General features: G+C 34.6%; 1 protein-coding gene across 1 annotated transcript; it reads left to right on the top strand.

Annotated features, from left to right (window-relative positions):
- Positions 1–12,810: 12,810 nt before the first annotated feature.
- LOC137723436 (short-chain dehydrogenase TIC 32 B, chloroplastic-like) lies at positions 12,811–17,965 on the top strand. Its single transcript, XM_068462634.2, has 8 exons — positions 12,811–13,181; positions 14,103–14,334; positions 14,521–14,600; positions 14,713–14,866; positions 14,952–15,030; positions 16,505–16,589; positions 16,800–16,846; positions 17,580–17,965. The coding sequence occupies exons 1-8, from the start codon at positions 13,064–13,066 to the stop codon at positions 17,760–17,762; spliced, it is 978 nt and encodes a 325-aa protein (XP_068318735.2). The 5' UTR covers positions 12,811–13,063; the 3' UTR covers positions 17,763–17,965.
- The last annotated feature ends 5,193 nt before the right edge of the window (positions 17,966–23,158 follow it).

Genomic DNA, 23,158 nt, shown 5'->3' with positions numbered 1-23,158 from the left:
GTATTTGTTGCAAATTTGGATCTTGTGTGCGATATTCTACCTTGTTTTTGTCTTACCATGACAAAAAGGGGGGGGAAATTCTAGTTGTGTTACATACCTTACAAGCTTTTTACCCACGATAAATTTCACTTGTTCTTGTCAAGAGTTGTTGTGCAGGATTTGTTCCTTGGTTCTTCTCTTGAGTGTGGGGCGAGTGAAATTAGTTTTAGACTTGGGGTATTTTGTCAAGGAAAGCCAAAGGAGGAGATTGTGAAGTCTAGAATTTTGTGTTTGGCTTTGCTTGTCAATATTGTAATTGTACCACACATGTTCCATTTAGCTTTTAGAATATTTCCTTATGGACTTTTGCTGCTGGGAATAAGTGTTCAAGTTGTGGCACATCACCTCAAGGGTATGTTCATGCATATGCATTTCAAGTTTAACTTACTGATGCACTTCAACTAGTGACCTTGTCTTGTCAGAATTTCTCACTGTTGTCCAACTAGCTGGGCATGCAATTTAAGACAACCCACATGGGTTGACTGACACCTTTTATACGGGATTGAGCTTTTCACCATTGACATACTCAGATTGCTTTTACATTTGACAAGTGTCTCTTTGTAATTTGTTTGCAGTAATCAAAGGTTTTCTTTTAATGGGGTTAGATGATTTCATTTCCTTCTTGGAGAGAAAGTTTATAATATTTTCAGAGGGTTTTTTTTTTTTCTTTTTCTTTCAATCTCAGATCTCTCTAGGAGCATCAAAGCATTTTTCTGGGTAATACTCTTCTTTAAATGTTTATAAATCTATCTCTGAAAATGCTTGTTTAAATCTTCTGATATGCTCAATTGTTTTGGTGGGTTGCCTCTTGTGTTCCTCATTAGAAACCTTAACCATAAAACCATGTTCATGCATTAAATACTCAATCATTGCGTAATAGGGTTGCATAGTTCATCATGGTTTTGCATTAAAATTGTGGTCAAGTTTTCAAGTTTCAAATCTGCTTATTGACTAGTTTTTTTTTATTCTTGTCAATTTCTTCTTTCAACTGTTAAGAAACACACTAGTCATTGAATCCAAATTGCACATTATCATCATTATCATATCATATGCATTTATTGGTGTTGGTCTCAGTGCCACAAGGTGAAGAGTTCAGGAGGAGTTGCCATCTTATGAAGACTAGAGGCGACTCCATTTTGGTGCCATAAGGTGAAGAGCTCAAGAGGAGCTGCCACTTTGTGAAGACCGAAGGAATCCTCTTCTTGTATAAGGCAATGTGGCACAAAGGTATAAGCTTCTCTGTAGATTAAGATCTACGAATTGAGCTTTTGTGGATATTTGTATGAATCTTGTTTACACTAGTGAATTAGACTCAGTACAGAATATCCGGTCTAGGTGGATTTTGTTTTCCAGCCAAAAACTTCTTATGTTCTTTGTCTCTTAAACTTGTTTGCATATCTTATTTACTAACATATATTTCATGCATCCTATGAGTTGTTATTTGATATGTGTTTGCGACTAAGTTTACCTTATGAGCAATGAATTGAACTGTCGTTGACTAGGATAACTTGTAGTGAACTAATTTTGATTCATAGATTTGCGTTTGATTAACTAACTAATCTATACTTAGTTGAATGATGAGCTTGAATACCTTACTTCATAATTGCTTTGTCATTGTTGTTTGCATAATGAACTGATATGTGAATGTGTTCAAGTTTAAGATTTGTTGTTGATATGGGCATACATTGAATAGTTGGACATACTAGTCAATTAGGATTTGTTCTTGCAACTGCACTTTCTATCATTGATAAACTGTAACTAGTTGACTAGCTCAATTGACTAGTCTACTGTGCAAAGTTAAATTTTTATTTGTAAATATTTCATCTGGTACTAATTTCACACTCACATGGGGAGGAAAATGGCATATTGAGCAAGGCGATAAGCAACCTCGTTGGCGTGGCGACGCGTGTGGGCATCAGTAGCTCCAGTGATCTCATGAAGCAAAGCCTTCGAGTCTTCCCCGATGTGACCAATAAAGGGCGAATTGGGAGAACTCGATTGCAAGGCAATTGCGATCTGGAGGGAATCACTCTCAAGTATCAAATTTTGAAGTCCCAAATGCAAAGCCAACAATAACTCTTCGCGAGCTGCAAGAGCTTCAATGTGAATGGGTGACGAGACATGCTTAAATGACTTGGAGAAGGCAACAACAAAACACCCATCCCCATCCTGGATAATAACCTTGCCCCCAACTCTGTGAGATTCACTCCAAGCCCCATCCACGTTAATCTTGAGGAAACCCATTGGCGATTCTGAACCACTTGGAGACAGCCCCAGATTGCTAGGCATGACGTACCGTGATAAAGACAGATTGGAAGTTGTGCCACCAGCTAATGGTGCGGGCAACGAAGATATTAGGCCTTTCAGATGAGATGGATTGTGGGTGATGGCAGTAGTGACATTTTGTTCCGGACCCATCAATGAGTTTTTCCTTACCCACTTTTTTACTTGATCCCTGGAAACCATAGGTCTTCTCTAAATTAGGACCTCTAAATTGGTTTTTAAATAACTGCTGGGATAAAAACAAACTAAATCAGGTTGTAGACTTTGATGTTACTAGGAAGATTTGCAGCATCCCTATTCTTTTACAGAGAACTCAAGACATATTTGTCTGGGTGCTAATACTAATGGTATGTTCTCACTTAAGTCTACAACCTGGATCCAGCATGATATTTAGCAAAATTTAGTAAGACAAAATAAGGAGCGGAAACTACCATTCCTCCTGAAGTTAAAATGTTTATTTGGCTTTTAATTAAAAGCAGACTTCAAACAAGAAAATGTTTAAGTAGATTCATCAAGGATATAGATAACAAGTGTCCTTTCCGTGGTGTGATTGAAGAAGAACAAAATCATTTCCTTAGTTGCAAGTATGCTAAAGATGTCTGGTGCCTAGCTCCTGATAATCCTTTTCATGAAATTTCAAATTCGTATATTTATATTCTAGATTGGTTGAAAACTTTACAGAATTCAAAGTCTGTTGAGGTCTGTGCGGTGAATGTACATCTTGATTCTCCAAAGTTAGGTAAACAAAGAAGTATCTTATAATTAGAATCTAACTCTGTAAATTAATTTCAATTACTAACACGTAAACACTTCATTAGTCTTCAACAATTGTGTTATAGAAATCAAACTCAACATTATATATAAAAATATGAAACTCGCCTGAAGCATTGTAGAAGACCTTATGCATCAATAAACATGGGAAAGGTAAAAATTAAAATACCTCAATTTCACCTCGTACTAATTCTTGGTAAATAAACGTATCCTTATCATCACGAAAAGTAATGACCACTATAAAATCTCTTTCAGTTCGGCCACTAAATGTAAACATAAGGGACACATTACGAGAGCTAGACCCACATAGGATATTGCTCTCAGCCCCATTATTGATAGACATTAATTAGTACATATGTTCTTTCAATTCAACTAACAAATGGTTGAAAGGGGCTCTCGAATGGTAGGGAAACTATCAAAAGTGACGTGCAAATTTCATTTTTTTCTTTAGGAGGAAAAATTTAGGATTAAGTCACCCGTCCATGCAACAATTTTAATGAGGAGTACAACTTACTGTGATAAGAGGTGCTATGTACATTTGTTTAATCGTCGTGTATAATAATTATATTTGTGGCTAAATAAGGACTTTTTGATTGTTTGTTTGAAAATGTTTTTAAAATAATTTGGGTGTTGGGTGATGGGTTTCCATCCATACATCTTGGGTTTGAAACTTCATCATCCATAAATTATTGTAATAATTTCGACCCCTTTCTACTCCCTTTAGTACTAATAATTATTTTTAATAACTAAAAAAACACTTTCAGATTATTCAAAATATTTATGGTAATTTAAAATAAAAAGTTAAAAGTGCTTAAAAATTCAAATAAATAATTCAAGTGCTTTCAAGAAGAAACACTTGCTATGTACCTTCTAGAAAATGAAGTATTAGCATTTCAAGTGCTTTTTTTTTAGAAAGAAGCACTTGCATTTTTATTGAAAATATCGATGGGTACCTAACATAAGTGTTGCTACTGAGCAAATTGCTTTTTAAAAAGCATTTCCAATAGGATAGATTATTCCAAAAAGTTCTTAACACAACAAAAAAAAATTTAAACATAATCAAATCGATATTTAACTGTTTCAAAAATAGTGCGAAACATGCTATAATCTAAAATATACCTACTTCCCTGTGTTTCCATCCTTTGCCAGGGAAAATAATGGAGGGGTGGTCCTTGCATCGATCTAAGCAAAAAATTGTCACCTAAATGTTGGATGGCTGACCATTATCTTAATTAATTCCTAACTTGGGGCACCTAGGTTTACTTAGGCACTCGTCTAGCCCCACATAGACTTACCTAGATACACATTTAGGTCACGACTCTCACTCAAAAAGAAAATAGATAACTTTTATTTTGTAATTTATTTTTGGATAAATCTCAGTTTACTATCCTTATGTTTCATGGTTTTCAACATTTAGTACATCAAGTTTTTTTCGTTCCAGAGTCATACCTAAAATGTAAATTTTGCAACAGTCTCATACATCCGTTAGTCAAACTGTTAAGTCTTCGGTTAACTGATAACATGGCGCCCATGTGGACAATGATTGGGCGCTACGTGTCAATAGGGGTCTACTTGAATATTAAAAAAAATTAAAAATTTTGCAAATACAAAAAAAAAAAAAAAAATCCCCCCATCTCCTACCTCCCCCATCCCCCTTCCTCCCTTCCTTCCCCTGCAACTCGCACCTCTCTCCCTTCCCTCTCTCCTCTGCAACCCGCAACACCTCCACCATTCCTCTCCTAAGCCCCGCGAGACCCGCTACTACAAAACCATTTATTAGTGTCGCTATAATAACCGACCAAAAACGTATATTACTGTCGGATATTAAGCAAAATCTGACAGAAAATAGAAGCAATGGTAGATATAATAAGCAACAGAATTGCCAGCGTCAAGAAGTGAATTTTCCGACAAAAAGTACTCTAAAACCGACAGAATTTGTGTCGGATATAACTGACAGAGAATATATTAATAATGAATAAATAAGAGCATTCTCTATCGGATAAAACCGACAGAAAATACTCTAAAACCGACAGATAATTTATTAATAATGAATAAATAAGAGCATTCTCTGTCGTATAAAACCGACATCAAATATATTAATAATAAAAAAATATAAAAAGGACAATTTAAATAAACATAAACAAAAACTAATAATTGAATAAATAATACTAAAAATAAAACATATATTCATATATATATATATATATATATAAGTTTGTTAATTACGTTTATAATCTTTTACTAATTATACAATTTGTAAAAAAGAAAAAAGAAAAAACTCCCGGAAGCTGCTGAAATTTTTGTGAGAGCAGCTTCAAGTTGCTGGGGCGCAATATGGAACAGATGCTGCTGCACGGCCTGCACCCAGTGTTGCTCCAAGGTAAATCCTTAATGTGCAACCGTATTCACTCAGCTCTTCACTGGTCTTGCGTGTGCCAGCTGCCTCAACTGCTGTGCGTTCTGCTGGCGTGGATGCTGTGGAGGAGATGGCGGATCGTAAAAATTGGCAGTACAAATTGGACTATTTGTTAATAACAAAAAAAAAAACATTGGTGATGCATATTTACAAAAACAAAACCTACATAAAAGCTCTAAACAAAGACCAATTTTCAATTTATGCATAATATTTGATAAGGTATCTCAAGTTAAGATTCAAAATACAAACTCGATTTAATAACATAATCAAAATTTAAAACACAAACTGAACGTAATACAAATAATTTAAAACGTATTGGTTTCAGAATATTGCTCCTTGAATTGTTCATCCATGGTGATTGAAGCGAGAAGGAAAAGGGGAGAAGACAAGGAGAAGGAAATGAGGAGAGGAGAAAAGGGGAAAGGGAGAAGGCACCGGCGCAAGGAAGAGATTGAGGGGTTTTATTTTGGAATATTGTCGGTTAAATTCGACAGAAACATTTTTAAAAATATAAACTGACAGAAAATTTTCATTACTGTCGATTATATCCAACAGAAAAAAATGGCAGCAAAAATCCCTCCAAAATTCCCTTCCAAAATTTTAAATTCCCTCCCAAATTTTTAAATTCCCCTCCACAATTTTGTTACGATTTTAAAAATTAAATAAATAATTGTTTAGTTTAATAGATAATAACCCATGTAAAATATGCGATAAAGAAACAAAAAGATAATTGTATAATGAAAATGTCATCACACAAACTAAATATTGTCTAATCAATACTTGAAAAACATAAGTAAAAATTTAGCACAAATTACTTTTCCCACTTCAAAATTTAGGCAAATTTAACAGAGATATGCATTCTACGAAATTAGTTTCAATGATCCAACCGTCAAACTTATTTGTACATACTTCGAGATTGCATACGTAAAAAATCGTAAAAAACAAATATTTAGACATTACAGAACGGAACAAAAGTTTTCGATGGTTATAAACGAAAAATCACAATTTATCGGTTATTTTAGCTCCGATTTTAATGATTTTTTTACAGCTACACTCCTCGATCCTATAAGAATGCAATGAATAAATTTGATCTTCAATTTAAAATATTTACACTAGTGGATACCACAAAATCTTATTTTATACTTAATGGAAGTATAAGATTAACTCTTAAAGTGTTTATTTAATCTACCGTTTTGATGCGATACACATTCTACAAAAAAAATTTCAATGATTTAACCATCAAACTTGTTTGTATACACTCCGAGATCACATATGTAAAAAATCACAAAAAACAAACATTCAGAGATTAGGTAATAGAACAAAAGTTTTCGACGGTTACAAACGAAAAATCACAATTTTACAGTTATTTTAGCTCTGATTTTAATGATTTTTTACAGCTACACTCCTCGACCCTATAAGAATGCAATAAATAAATTTGATCTTCAATTTAAAATAATTACACTAATAGATACCACAAAATCTTATTTTATACTTAATGGAAGTATAACATTAACTCTTAAGTGTTTATTTAATCTACCGTTTTGATGCGATACACATTCTACGAAACATTTTTCAATGATCCAACCATCAAACTTATTTGTACACACTCTGAGATTGCATATGTAAAAAATTACGAAAAACAAACATTCATAGATTAGGTAACCGAACAAAAGTTTTCAATAAACGAAAAATCACAATTTAATGGTTATTTTAGCTTCGATTTTGATGATTTACAGCTACACTCCTCGACCCTATAAGAATGCAATGAATGAATTCGATCTTCCATTTAAAATATTTACACTAGTGGATAAATCTTATTTTATACTTAATGGAAGCATAACATTAACTCTTAAGGCCTTGTTTGGCGGCTTGGACTGTACTGACTATTTCTGTCAGATAAGATAAATAGCAACCGGATAGTACTGACTAAATTAGTTTGGCGTTTGGTGCAATATCAGACAATGACCGTATTATTTATAGTGTTTGGTACTGAATTGAATAAGAAAAGGGAAGTTACATCATTGATATAATCTCAATCAATTCAGTGTAAGTTACATCATTGATAGAAGGCAAGTCATTAGCTGCCAACACAACCTGCATAATAAGAGGCAATCATGTGAAAATGCTCAGCAAGGCAACTCATTCACAAAGCATTCATAATAAATTTCATGCCTTTTGTTATTTGGCAGGAAGAAACATGTTCGGAAAATACATGCTAAAGAACTAGATGCATTGAACTTAAGAACAAGATTTGGGGTTTCTACATAAGAACTAGATGCATTGAACATAAGAACAAGATTTGATAGTAAACCTGTGTCCCACGCCGGAGTAATTCTCTTCCAAATGGTAAAATACCCAAAATAATATCAGAAATATTTACAGACTTACATAAATATTTACTATAACTTATCAAATCCCACCCTCCATACGAACCCACTCATCGATTCACCAACCAAAATTAAAATCCCAGATTGAATATTTTCAATGGTAATAAACCAACAGGCTCTTCGTCGGAGCCCAGATCCGAATTGCTATCCCCGTCCTCGTTGGAGCCCGGCTCCCTTCCTCGTCAGAACCTAGATCGGAAGAATTCAAATCATCGTCTTCCTCCTTCAACCCATGGAAGGTTTTGTTGTCACTTGTCAGAGATCGAAGGCGAACTGAGGAGGTGGGAGGTGTGTGTGCGTGTGTAAGGAGAAGGGAGGAACAGAGAGAGAAAAGAAGAAGAAGGCGATGATGAACTTGGGATCCAGACAAGAGAGTGCAGGCAATGTGAGAGAGTGGAAGGTGGGAGAGAAGGAGAGGGACAAAGAAGCGATAGAGAGGGACGAAGTAAGCGAGGAGAGCCATTCTACTCGACTAATTATCCAAGGGTGCGTTTGTTGCACCGTAATGTCTCGGATTGGACTAGCTTCAGGGACTAAGCTGGACTGCTTAGATTAAACTAAGCTGGACTAGCTTAATGAATCGTTTGGTGCAGTGTCGGATTAAGAAGCAAGAAAATAAAAATTAGTGAAATTGCAAATTAACAATTGAAGCATCAAACTCAACTGCACAATACCCACAATTAAATCAAATGATAAAATTACACTAAACTTAATTGCAATTGCTTGGAAATGAAAGAAAATATCGAGTTTTTTGTGCACTGTATCATTGCAATTTGCATAAACATACTACCATTTCAACTATAAGCCACCATGAAGACACAAAAAAATTACAAAAATTATCCTCCTTCTCTAGTTTTTCTCCGTAACCAATCAGTCACTACAACAACAAATACCCATCTAGAATTTTTTTTTCATAATTCACCAAAACAAAGTATAAAGAACAAAACCCAGATTCTACAATGCTGAGAAATAATGACTTGGGGAAGAAAATGGAAGGCTTTTTTTGGGGAAAAGATGAAAATTCATAGTTGAGAAACATAAAAGGTTATTATCTCATACTTTTTCTAGGTTTCTTTATTCACCTCATACTCCACACCACGAACTCGATGAATGCCTCTAGCTTTTTTTCCCTTTTTCAATTAACCTTTTGTCTCAGTTTGTTTCCATAGTTGAATTGAAGAATTTAAATTGAAAGCAGTGACCTAACTGTTTAAATTTAATCAGCAACTCAAATGTCCCAAAATTGTTAAAAATTCAAACCTCATCACCCCACAAATTTGGAGGCAGCAGGTTTCGATTCCTTCTTCACAGCCTCACCAATTTCTGAAATTAGGGCTTCGCCAATGATGACTTTGAGCATGGAAAGCTGAACCAAGGGAAATCACAAAATACCCAGAAGGGGAAATCAAATCCATACAACAACATCATGAAACACACCTAGACTTCATAACAACCCAGAACAGGAAATTGAAAGAGAGATCGAAGGGGAAACATGCAATTAGGACGAGCAGAAGGGGAAATCGAAGTAGTTAAGCAGGACATGGCGAGCGAAGAGGACGAGGATAACGAGCAGGAAGAAGCGAGCGAGCACGAAGATGATGGTCTTAGCTAGTCCTCTCGTATTTTGGGGGCCTCGTTAAGACCTTCTAACTAAGGAATTAGTCGACGCGAGTCCCACGTAATACCATTAAACTTAGTCCTTGGTGTAGAAAAACATGAGATTGCATTAGAAACTAGTCTAGTCCAGTCCAGTGAAGGGTAGTGAAGCCAAACAAATGCACCCCAAAGGTTTTGGTTGGGATAAACAAGCGGGCGGGAGGTGTATAAAATAAGTGGGCCCGGATTAAATAATCCGGTGCTTATTTAATACGAAGTTCACCAAACACCCGTTTCATACTATTAATACTATTCGGTGGTCTTATACGGCATGCCAAACGAGGCCTAAGTGTTTGTTAAATCTATCAATTTGATAGGATATGCATTCTAGAAACTAGTTTCAACGATCCAACCGTCAAATATGTTTGTATATACTCCGAGATAGCATGTGTAGAAAATCGCAAAAAAAAAAAAAAAAACAAAAAAAAAAAAAAAAAAAAAAAATTCAGAGATTAGGTATTAATTTCAACGGTTATAAACATTAAAATCACTATTTGTTTAATATAATATAATAATTTTTTTTAGGAAATTTTAATCAAAAGTAATGGTTTTAAAAAAATTGAAAATAATATAATATTTTGACACAATTTGTGTCGGATATAATTGCCAGAATTAGTATAAAAAATTTGAAAATATTTGTGTTGGTTATAACCGCTAGAGTTAGTATAAAAAATTCGAAAATAATTGACAAATTTGACACATTACTTACTCATGTCGGATATATCCATCAGAATTGGTTAAATTTTTTTTAAAAATGTATCTAATGGAGTTAAGGGCCCACTTCAATATTCTTGTTGGACATAACCAACAATAATATTTTATTTTTTGACACTTTTTAAACATGTTGTCGGAAAACATTTTATCGGATAGTAACGGTATAAAACTGCCACCACTAACCGACAAAATAAGCCAATTTTGTAGTAGTGATCAGAATCGCCCCCGACCCTCCGCCTTTTCACTATCGAGAAGCAATAAAAAACCAAAACAATAAAATTCAAAACTTTCCCACAAAAGGAAATTTCCCAAAAATCCCATCTTACGGAATCGGTACTTCCGAAACTTGAGAAGGAAGAGGAACTCAACTAGCCCTAGCTTTCATACTGCAATCACACACAAAGACAATCAAAGATGGAAGACTAACACCAAAATCAAACCCAAAAACATAATTGAAGTCGGAGGATGGGAAATTGGAGTAGCAGGACAGAGAAAGAAAGATCGAACCGGAGGAGGAGCTAAGAGGCCAATGTGGTAGAGAGAATGCTGCTGGAGAAAAACCTGCTGCATCGGAGCTTGTTGCTGCTGCTGCTTTAGTTTTTGATGCTGCATTTCCTCCGTGATTCTCCAAGAAAGCCGGGGTTTTGCTGAGAAATTTGAGGGTTAAGGTTCGAGTAGAGGGCCTCAGAGAGAGAAGAAAAATTATGGGTCTTGGGTTTATGAAATCGTTGGATGAAATGGAAAATGGCTTTGTCTCTAGGGTCGGGGGAGATTCTGGTCTCACATGGCTGGGGGACGGGTTGGCTGTGGATTGCCAACGATGAAGGTTGGGTTGTAGGAGAAGGAGGAGAAAGAAGAGGGTGGGGATTATGAGAGGAATGGTGGAGGTGTTGTGGGTTGCAGAGGAGAGATGGGAAGGAGAGAGGTGTGGGTTGCAGAGGAAGGGAAGGAGGGTGGGGATTATGAGAGGAATAGTGGAGGTGTTGTGGGTTGCAGAGGAGAGATGGAAGGGAGGGAGATGTGGGTTGCAGAGGAAGGGAAGGAGGGTGGGGATGGGGGAGGTAGGAGACGGGGCAGATTTTTTTTTTTTTTTTTTTTTTTTTTTATGAAATTTTAAATTTTTTTAATATTCAAGTGGGCTGCTATTGACACGTGGTGCCCAGTCATTGTCTACATAGGCGCCACGTCATCAATTAATGGGAGACTTAACAGTTTGACTAACGGATGTATGAGATTGTCCCAAAATTTACCTTTAGGCATGAATCTGGGACAAAAAAAACTTGATGTACTAAATGTTAAAAACCACGAAACATGAGGGTAGTAAACTGAGATTTACCCTTTATTTTTTTTAATAAATTGTAAGAGACTTGTTGAATACTTGAATGATCACTCATTATATTATGGTTGCTCATGTTTTCAATATATTCTAATATTTTCTAATATATATGTCATCATTTTTTCAATTTAGGTGTTTTTATACAACTATAAGAGATTTATTGAATACTAGTTGAATACTTTGATGAACACTTATTAATTATATTCTGGTTGCCCATGTTTTCAATATGTTATAATAGTTTCTAATATATATGTCATCCTTTTTTTCAATTTATATGTCCCAATACAAATCTGTATTTTTTAAGTATAAATAGACATTTATTTACACGATATATAATTTAATAGTTTACTTAATCCACCTAGTTTGCTTAGGCACTTAAATTATAATATTGCAATGTCAAACCTCTGTTAAGTCTTTTGTTAAATTGGCTATTAAATGATGGTGTGGCAGGAACGAACTCCTTCACCACGTCACCATTTAACAGCCAAATTATTAATTTTTGTTATAAATTGTTAATTTTTTTATTGATAAACTTATTTAAGTAAACTAATCACTTTAACCAATATTATAATTTAATAGTAATAAATTAAAACTTCCATACTACAAATGGTTCATTCCTTTATTCACTTGAAAGTTTTGAAGGCTAAAAGCCTAGAAAACATAGTATAAATTTATTACTTCAAATTATTACTTTATGTACACAACAAAAGATTAAAACTACTTAGCCCACCCACCGAATAATTCCTTGCTACGCCATTGCGCTTAAGCCCCCGTCTAACCGTCTAGGTGTTAGGCCTCAATCCACCATTAACTAGTACCTAGTGTCTTATAGAACCTTGAGTAATAGCAACGAAAGAAAAAAAATTATCCCCATCGAAAGTTGATGATGTTTTATCTTTCCAAGCTGGGACCAGCTTGAATCAACATCATTCCACAGTTATAGCAATAGTGGGCATTGCTGGGTAGTTTCGGTTTCATACCCATATCACACAATGTGACTACTCACTTTCCTTCTTCCTTGTCCATGTGCCCACGATTGTCCCACTTAGAAGTAGGACGGCACACCTTTAGTCATCAAGTGTTCAAAAGAGTTATGGTTGAATCACAAGAAAAACCAATTGACCTAATTGATGAATTTGCAGTTTCCAAAAATATCCAAAAAGCATCAGAAATAGTAAAAGTAAAAGAAAGCAAATTGTTGAGGGGTTGTTGGGAGTATTAATATTTGTTACCTACATTCAACCTTCCATGCTGATATTTATTCCCCATGCATTTCCTTCCTTTTTTCTTCATCCTATCCTCTGAGCAGCCACCCTTGTTATGTGGCCCTCCCCATTGCTTTGTTTCCATTTAAAGAACCACAGACCCCTTCAGCTTTTTCTCACAGATTCTGGTCTGGGACGAAAGAGCTCGGTGCTTCTGTGTGAGTTTCTGATTGGTTGTTTTCTGGGATTTTAGGAAATGGGCATCTTTTCGTTGGTGACAGGAAGGCCAGGGCCTAGTGGATTTGGATCAGCTTCCACTGCTGAGCAGGTTACTGAAGGAGTTGATGCATCCAACCTTACTGCTATTGTGACTGGTCAGTCTATCTGCAGTTTCCTCTTTCAATTATGTTTTTCTCTAGGGAGTTTTTATTTGCACTTTGGATGCAACGATAGTATTTCAAGTCAATCACGTCTGCAAAGATAATATATAGTGCATATTCATGTATGTATGGTAGAATGTGCTAATTGACTTTGAAATGTTGTTATTGTGTAAGTAAATTTTGCTGGTATTCCAGGAATTGTAAGGTTTATCTCCTGTCGCTATTAGAGAGTAATTAGCACAGTAAATCTTAGACAGCTATACGAGTCTATATATGTGGTCACTGTTTTTGTCCTTATGTTCACAGGATGTTGATCTGTTGGTCTCTTTTGGAGAATTTTCTTATATTGTGGGATTTAATTACGGTATTTCAAGTGAATCACGCATTTATAATCAAGTAAACTGGGAATATCTTTATTGTGACATTCCAGGTGTAGACAAATTTATCCCCAATTTGAGAGTAATAGTCTAAGCACACATTGTTGGTTTCAGATGCATTCAGTAATTAATTAGCATACTAAATCTAGTTAGATAGTCATGTCTAGAGATAAATTGCATTAAAATTTTATCATTAGCAACAAGAAAATATGTCATATCATCGACTGTATACGAGTATCTATCTATTTCGTCCCTTTGTAGTTCTCTTACATAAAACTTTACCATGCACCATTTATTTTAGGTGGGAACAAAATTACATGGCACAATAAACATGAAATAACTTTTCATGAAATTAACTATGATAATGTGTTAGGGCCGGTTGACTAAGACACTCTGGCCAAGTTTTTGCACCCAAGTTTCAATCCTCTCCTCGTAGATACGAGTAGTTTAAGAATATCTTGTAGAAAAATGAAATTATTAACTGTGGTAATATGTATATAAAGAGCTATCGAACATGCCTCTTTCTTGGATTATGCAGGAGGGGCAAGTGGGATTGGATTTGAGACTGCAAGGGTGTTGGCACTTCGCAGAGCCCATGTCATCATTGCTGCTAGAAACCTTGAGGCTGCAAACGAAGCTAAACAACTTATTCTCAAAGAAAATAAAACTGCACGAGTGGATGTTCTCAAACTTGACCTCTGCTCTATCAAGTCTGTTAGAGCATTCGTCGATAGCTTCAGCGCTCTTGATCTCCCGCTCAACCTCTTAATGTGATCATCTCGTTCTCTCTTTGATCATTAAAATAGTCACCGTATCAGAAAAAAATATACACAAACAGAACCGATTACAAACTTTTCTCTAAAAAGAACTGAAGGGACACCATGGCGTTTTGCATAACCAGTTCCATTTCTGCATCTTATTCACTTTCATAAAATTTGGTTCATGTTATAATGCAGAAACAATGCTGGTGTTATGTTCTGCCCACACCAGCTTTCGGAAGATGGAATTGAGATGCAATTTGCAACCAACCATCTTGGTAATTGCTATGATTCATATTTTTGTTGGGATCTATCAGATGTCATTGATGATTACTTATAAAAATCTTTTTAGTTATTTTATTCAAGTTGAGCCAATTACCTATTTTACAGGTCATTTTCTCTTAACAAACCATCTCCTTGAGAAAATGAAGCATACTGCTAGAACTACTGGTGTAGAAGGAAGGATTGTGAACTTGTCATCAATTGCTCATATACACTCTTATGAAGACGGGATTCGATTCGAAAAGATCAATGATCGAAGCAGGTAAGTAACGATCTGAGTAATCCACTGCGATCATTTATAAACCAGCTAGATCACAATACATAAAGTTCTTGTTTTGTGTTATTAGTTACTCAGACAAAAGGGCATATGGGCAATCCAAATTAGCAAACATACTTCATGCCAATGAGCTCTCTCGTCGATTGCAGGTGATTTTGGTCCCTACATCAAGCACATTACCTTTTTTTTATTTATTATTTTTTAAGAAAAACTAATAAAAAAAAAGTTTAAAAGCTTCGAGTTTTATTGAAAATAACAAAATAAAGGGTAAAGTAAATAGTATTATGATTGATTTTTTTAGTGTAAAAATATAATTTTTCCGTTAAAGTGAACAGTACTGAAAATTTTTCGTAAAAATTTATTTTATTTTTTTAATCACGAGATTCTCTTAGGTTAATTTTCACTCTACAAAAGGGTCCTAGCAATTATTACACATGTACAAACACGATCATCTGTAACTGCATACATACGGTTATGTAATGAGTCTCCCCTGACATATATATACTGTTACATTATGAGTCTCAAATCACACTATTTTACCAGTTTAATCTAATTACATTATAAAATGTGTATTGCTCAATAACATCAACCTTTATCATTTTAATATAAGGAAAATTAATGAAAAATATTTGAAAACTTTGAGATTTAATAATAAAGATAAAATAAATGGTAAATTGAATAGTATCAGAATTGACTTTTTAGTGTAAAAATGTGATTTTTCGTTAAAATAAACAGTACCGAAAACTTTTCGTTAAAATTCGTTTTAATATATATATATATATATATATATTATAACACGTGAACCGTCACGACTAATTTTTATCATTAAATAGCCTTGTTGTTCTCATTTTGCCCCAAAAAAAGGGGAAGGAGATTTTCTTCCCTCTTAATCTCTCTCTCCTACCATTCTCTTTAATTTGAACAGTTACGGTTTAATCACGTTAACATTTTATATTAATTTTTTTTATAGAGATAATAAGATAAAAAATAATATGTGAAATGAGAGAAAGGAAAGAAATGAGAATAAGAGAAGAAAGAATCCTATTCTAAAAAATATTCCCTGGCGTTGAAGTGACAAGCTACAAGAGTAGATCCAAAGAGATTGGTACCTTTAAATTAAGAGCCTTCAATGTTTTGCAGTCTGTAGGAAAAAAAAATGGTCAAATAGATTACCAAGAAAAATGAAAAGTCAAATAAATACTGGACTAGAAAGGTCCATAACGGAGTTTAAAAGGGTAAAAAAAAATTAAATTTTAGGGTCCCATGGACCCATACCCCCATATTCAAAAGTATGATCATTACGGGGAAAACCATCATCGGATCTTTTTCTTAGAGATTTCGTGATCTCATTTATTCATCGTAAATTGTGTGGTAAAAAATTATTTTAAAATTAAATATAAATAGTACTTAACAAAAATTGAACACACGATATACGATAAACGGATTAAATCGCGAGATCTCTAAGATTATTAAAAAAAAGAATCCAACAAGAATCCTTTTTCCATCATTATGTACTTTTAAACAATTATTTTGTATGTTACGTTATTTTACTATTAATTAAACGTGTGTATGTCGATATAGTTGTAAACAAAATTTTAACAGATTGCTTGACGTACTGTGTAGGGAGAAGGTGTGAACATAACTGTCAACTCGGTCCACCCAGGAATCATAATGACACCCCTCATGAGGCATTCGACACTTTTGATGAGTATGCATGCTAACGTCCCCATATTCCCCTGCAATCTACACTTATATTTATTGCATTTTTCCAAGTGATTTTTTTTCTTTATATTTTTATATATTTAGAGTGAAGGATTATATTTTTAAAGTGCCAATAACAAAATCTCGTTCATGCATGATATTTTCATGCAAAATGAATTGGGCCTTTAATGAATTTCTGCCATCTATTTTTACGCAGAAACTTTAAAGTTGTTTACCTTTTGGATGTGGAAGAATGTACCTCAGGTAATTAACTAATTACTCTTTGCTTTAAGAGAGGGGTTAAACGGTTAAAAGGCAGTTAATTGCAATAGCGGGGCTACAATGTGGGCGTTAAGTGTCCATAATCCTAACAACTCAATGTAATCCCCTTTGTTAATGTGTCTTGACCCCTATAACAAGTTCATTAAAAGCATTTTTTGTAGGTGATTTTCAGCATTTTTTTGGCCAACATACTATACTTCAAGCTCATCTTATCTTGGTCGTTCTCTCTTTTGTGGCACAACAACTCTTTACTTCTATATTTTCTTCTCTCTCCTTCTTCTTGAACTTGATTTAAATCTCAAATTAAACACACTATCCGAGCTAATTCTTATGATTTATCTTAGCTTGAACTCAATCTCCTTTGAATCTTGTAAGAACTATGAAAGAACATACAACTTGCTACACTTCTATTAAGGCATATGTTAAAATCACTCTCTACTTTTGACAAAAGATTTCCACCGTCCTTTATTGTGTGTTCTCATAGCTAGTCTTCTTTTTGGCTCTATATTAGTAATTTTTTCCTATTTGTCTCTTGGTGTGTATGGCATTTTTAAAATATGAGAATACATCATTGACAATTATAACTAACAATATGATCAATTTTTGAGAACTTATATTATGACGCTAGTATTATAAAACTATGGCTCCTGGACTATATATTTTGCATGCTGCATTTTCTGAATGGTACGCGCTTTTCACTTTGTCACTTTGTCAGGGAGCAGCCACAACATTGTATGTTGCTCTGGATCCAAAACTGAAAGGTTTGACCGGAAAATACTACGTCGACTGCAACGAGATGAAACCCAGCTCATATGCTAGAGATGAAAAGTTGGCCAATAAACTTTGGGACTTCAGCAACAAACTGATTGATGGAGCTTCCGTTACAAAAGCTGAATGAGAAACTTCATTTGATTTCTGCTTATATATTGCTTCTGGTGTCATATAGTGATTGTTGTTCGTCATTTGTCGATATATACTTTATTTTTTAACTTATCCGTCGTTACGTACTTTTATCATGGTAATGTGAATGAGAATGATTAACACGTGGACTATTTTTTTCTTGAGGACAAATATGCATATATTAATCAAAGTTTATTATTATTTTTTTGTGCCAAACAATCAAGTTAATTATTTAAGGATACCAATTATTGGATGATTTAGTGTAAAAATTGTTGGAATATATGATTATGATAACATGATTTTCATAATATGTGTAATTATATGTGAAGGTACACTATAACATTGGTGTACTAATATACATATGATTGTAGTGAAATAAGTTAATTAATTAATGAAGAAAATAATATAAAATAATATAATTAATTAATTAATTCTAAAAGGATATGAACAGTTGTATTTCAACGTGAAAAGTTATAACTTCCCCTGAAGAATACAACTCCTCTAGAAAGGTTATTTCCATCTCTATATATTTGTCAAATCCCTTTATGTCAGATTTATTCAATTCCATTCTCACTCTCTATTCATATTCTTCATACCATATTGTGATCAATAGTCTAAACGACATTCGTTTCTGATCCTATGAACTACCCAATTTCCGTCATTGGCCTCAAAACCAGGTTTTCATTAATCAAAACAATTTGCCCAGTTTTCATCCGAGGACATCTCGAACTACATTTGAGACTTCCTTTTCGTCAAGTAATGAATCCAACAATGTTCTTACTAAGTTTCAACTTGAGAAGAAATTAGGGAAGAGGACATTGGTGGATAAGGAAAATATTCAACCGATTTTGATTGAAAGTTCAAAACTGGCATCTGAGAAATTTCTTGTAGAACCCAAAACCCACAAAGATACCCCAAACGTTAAAACATTATAGCTTGTCTGAAATCCCATCCTACAACCCCCTTGAACCCAGGCCTGAATTAACCCAACAATTCGAACTATATTCCCCCACACCATTTTATTCGACAGAGAACAAAACTCAATCTGCAATTGAACCATTTCAACGTTCAAATTCACTAAGTTCACTCCTTGACTATAATTACCATTATCAGACTTTGAACGAATCACATCCAGAAGGTTTATTCAGTCCTATTAGAACCTTAGAAAAATTGCAGTGGGCATCGTTGGCTGCAAAAACCAAACCTGCATAGAAACTCGAAGACTTGCAGCGTCCCATTGAACCCATATTTTCTGAACCTTTTCCTGAAATTTGATCACAAAACCCAAGAGTCTTACCTGCACCATCGCGATTGATTCATAATCATTTGATGACTACTGCAAATTTGAGACTGAACTTGCAATTTTCGCGCCTTCTTCTACCGTGGTCTCGCCTTCCCCTGTGGACTCACTGTAGCACCCTACTGAACCATAGCAGGAAGTAGCATGTTCGTGTTCATCCAACTGTGGTCTCGTCCTCTAGCGGTAATACACAACATCGACAACACCGATTTCCTTCAAGACGAATTGTTTTCACCGTTCGTGATTTCCCACCGGGTTGCGGGACAAATTTTCTTCAGAAGGGGGAACAATTGCATCTTTTTTAGAAGGAGAAGCGTGATTCACAAAGTCGAAATCAAGGAAGGAACTCTTCCATTTTTCAAGATTCCTTGGTTCAAAGAAATAGGGGATTTTGTTTTAGTACTGAGCATTGTGATAGTGCATGTGAAGGACTAGGAGACAATAATAAAGATTATTGTCCATCAGAAAGTCAAATTCGCTGGTCATTTAAGGTGGGCTTATCTTCAAGTAGGCCCAATTCGAGAAGCCACTTGCTGCCTTTTCCTACAACCTTGGTAGCTCTCTTCCATTCAAACTCAGGCGATATTAATTCTATTTACCCCAATAATTTCACTCATAAGGTTGATTTGTGGAATACTTTGAATAATAGTCACAAAGATCAAAAATGGAAGCAAGGATTTAATTTTCGGAATTCTAGAGTCAAAGTGCTTAATTATTTGGATCAATATAATACTTGTTACAATTTTATATATCTTGATTTGTCATAAAGAGAAATTTCAACTGCAAGAAATTTAAGGGGACCAAGACCACTGAGAATTGAAAGAGAATCCAGTAGACGAGAAGAGACTGCTTTTGTGTACAAAAATAAAGGAAGAATTGATCACACCTGGCCAAGTAGACAAGCAAGAAATCCACGAGCCTTCTATCGATGTGATCGGCTAAACAAGTACTCGTCTTTCACTGATTGGACAAAGCCATTGTGAGTGTGTGCGGTATCTGCTACTAAAAATAAATAAGTTTCTATCTTTTATTTTTATTTTTATTTTTTTAGTCTTTAATTTATTAAGAACATTTATTATTTGTGGCTTGTAATAATTAAAAGTACACTAGTAGTATTTGTATTTGTATTTGTATTTAAGTTTGTATTAAGTATTGTGTTTGTTTTGTAATTTTTTGAGCTATGGCAACTAAATCTTCCAAATCCGAAGTTTTTAAAATAGAGAGGTTGAACAATGTTAATTATCGAATATGGAGGAGAAGGATCACTTATCTTTTAACCCATGACAAGACTTTATACATTATCAAGGACAAGAGGCCACTTGGGCCCTCTCGAGTTTAAAATAAATGGGGGGAAGATAATGAGTTGGCTAAGGCCACAATTCTAAATTACATGGAAGATAAATTAATACATCTCTATGAAGAATATGATTCGGCCAAAGAAATCATGGATGTACTTGAAAAGAAGTATGGCCCCAAATCTCAAACATACATTCAGTTATTGCTTGAGAAATACAATGGAACAAAAATGGAGAAAACTGATTCTATGGTTGATCATATTACTAAGTGAAGGTAATGGCAAAAGACTTAGCCAATGCTGGCCATCCAGTTTCCAATAAAATGCAAGTTAGTGTTCTTTTGGGTAGTCTCCCAAATTCTTGGGACAATGTAGTTACTTCCATGACTTATAGTCAAGTGGAATTAATGATGGATACATTGCCTGCAATGTTGGCTATTGAGGAAGTTCATAAAAATTATAGGATAAAGGAAATTGGACAAGGCAGAGCCAACCTCCTCATAGCGGAAGATTCTCAGAAAAACAAGCAACACATGCACAAGCCACATAGTAGTAACAAGTGCCCAAACTTCAAAAAGTTTGGACACTGCAAGTGGAACAAGTTCAAAGGAAAAGAAAGTGCATGTTACAACTATGGAGATATTGGTCACTTTAGGTACAGGTGCCCAAAACGACGCAAGAATAACAAAAATCCTAAAGAACTGATTTTGACTGTCTCCAAAGCACTCATTGCTGAAAATGGTGGATAGACTTAGGAGCAACTCGTCATGTAGGCAAGGACAAAAGTTGCTTCATCAACTTCAAGGAGAAAGCACCAGGAGAACATTGTCTCTACATGGGCAACAATACTTATGTTGATGTTTTGGGTGAAGGAGATTGCAAGATCAACAATAGTAAATCTACCATTGTGCTTAAAAATGTTTTGCTTGCACCAAATATTAGAACAAATCTTGTCACTGTTTCTGTCCTAAAAAGAAAGGTTTTGAGACAAGGTTCATGAATGGTGCTGTCACTATTGGGACAAATGGTTATATTTATGTAAGGGGAATAAGAGTCGATGATATGTACTAAGTTTGTATTAATAAAAGTATTTCTTCCGAGTATGCCCTTGTCTCTATTGTTCAAAGTTTATCATATTTATGGCATTTACGTTTAGGTCACATAAATAAAAATAAAATGATATGCATGAGTAAAAATGGAATGTTGCCATAAGTAAATGCACATGATTTTGATACATGTGAATCATGTATTAAAGGAAAAATGACTAGAAAATCATTTTCTCAGCATTGGACTTCTACAAATTTACTTGAGATAGTGCATACATATTTATGTGGACCAATGAGAACTAAAACTCATAGAGGAATGAAATATTTTGTGACTTTCATCCATGATTATTTCCGTTATGGACATGTCTACTTCTTGCAGCATAAAAATGAAGCCTTAGACAAAGTTAAAGAGTTCAAGGCAAAAGTAAAGAACCAACTGGGAAGATCCATAAAGAACCTTAATAGTGATAGAGGTGGAGAATTTGAAGCCTTGATAATTTCTGCAAAGAGAATGGTATTAGGCATAATTATACTATGCCTTATACACTGCAACAAAATGGAATTGCAGAAAGAAGAAATTGAACTCTAATGGATATGATGCGATCTATGATGTCTTATGTTAACTTACCTCCACATTTTTGGGGTGAGGTTTTGTCTATTACAGCATATATATTGAACAGAGTTCATAAAAAGGCAAAGCCATTGACTCCATATGAATTATGGCATGGACGAAAACCCGATTTAAACCCGATTTACCAAACTTAAAAGTTTGGGGTTGTAAGGTGCATGTCCTCATTCCAAAGCCATTAAGAGATAAATTATAAGCAAAGACTTTGGAATGTGAATTCATAGGATATCCTGATAATAGTGTCGGATATAGGTTTTATCATCTTAAGAAAAAGATTGATCGAAAGTAGAGATGCTAATTTTATTGAAACTATTGATTTGGTTTATCTAATACAAGAATTGGAATCTTTGGAAGAAGAAGAAAATTCTCATACGGAAGATCAAGATTTCCATTGTAATTTAGACTTGTCTCATGATCATGACATTGACAATGATCAAGTGGGAGACATAAACATGGATGATCATAACAATGGTCGATCATGACACACACATGGATGATAATCATGATATTATCATGGAAGATATAAATAGTGGGAGAAATGATAAAAATTAGTGGGAGTAAAAGAAAAAGGGAACCATCTAGAAGACTAAAAGATCAGTTTGTTTTCAATCTTGAGGAGGTAGATCATTTAGTGGGAGATCCAGACCCAAGGAATTATAAAGAAGCAAATGATCGTTTTGAGTCTGAACAATAACAACCAGCCATGAATGAAGAACTAGATTCCATAAAGAAAAATGAAGTTTGGGAATTGGTTGATCTACTTGATGGAAGAAAGCCCATCGATTATAAGTGGGTACTTCGTAAGAAGTACAAATCAGAGGGTACCTTAGACTTGTAGCTAAGAGTTCTACTCAGAAACCCCACATAGATTTTGTGGACACTTACTCTCCAGTTGCGAAGTTTACATCCATTCAGATTCTTATGGCAATTGTTGCTAGAATGGATTTAGAACTTCATTAGTTAGATGTCAAAACAACATTCTTAAATGGAGATTTGAAGGAAGACATCTATATGATTCAACCAAAAGGATATCATGTCAGAGGACATGAAAACAAAGTCTACAAATTAAGAAAGTCGTTGTATGGCCTTAAACAATCATTAAGACAATGGTATTTAAAATTCCACC

Source organism: Pyrus communis, chromosome 4, assembly GCF_041283825.1.
Source record: "Pyrus communis isolate YQ-2024b chromosome 4, ASM4128382v1, whole genome shotgun sequence".
Lineage (NCBI taxonomy): Eukaryota > Viridiplantae > Streptophyta > Magnoliopsida > Rosales > Rosaceae > Pyrus > Pyrus communis.
This window is presented reverse-complemented; position numbering and strand designations above follow the sequence as displayed.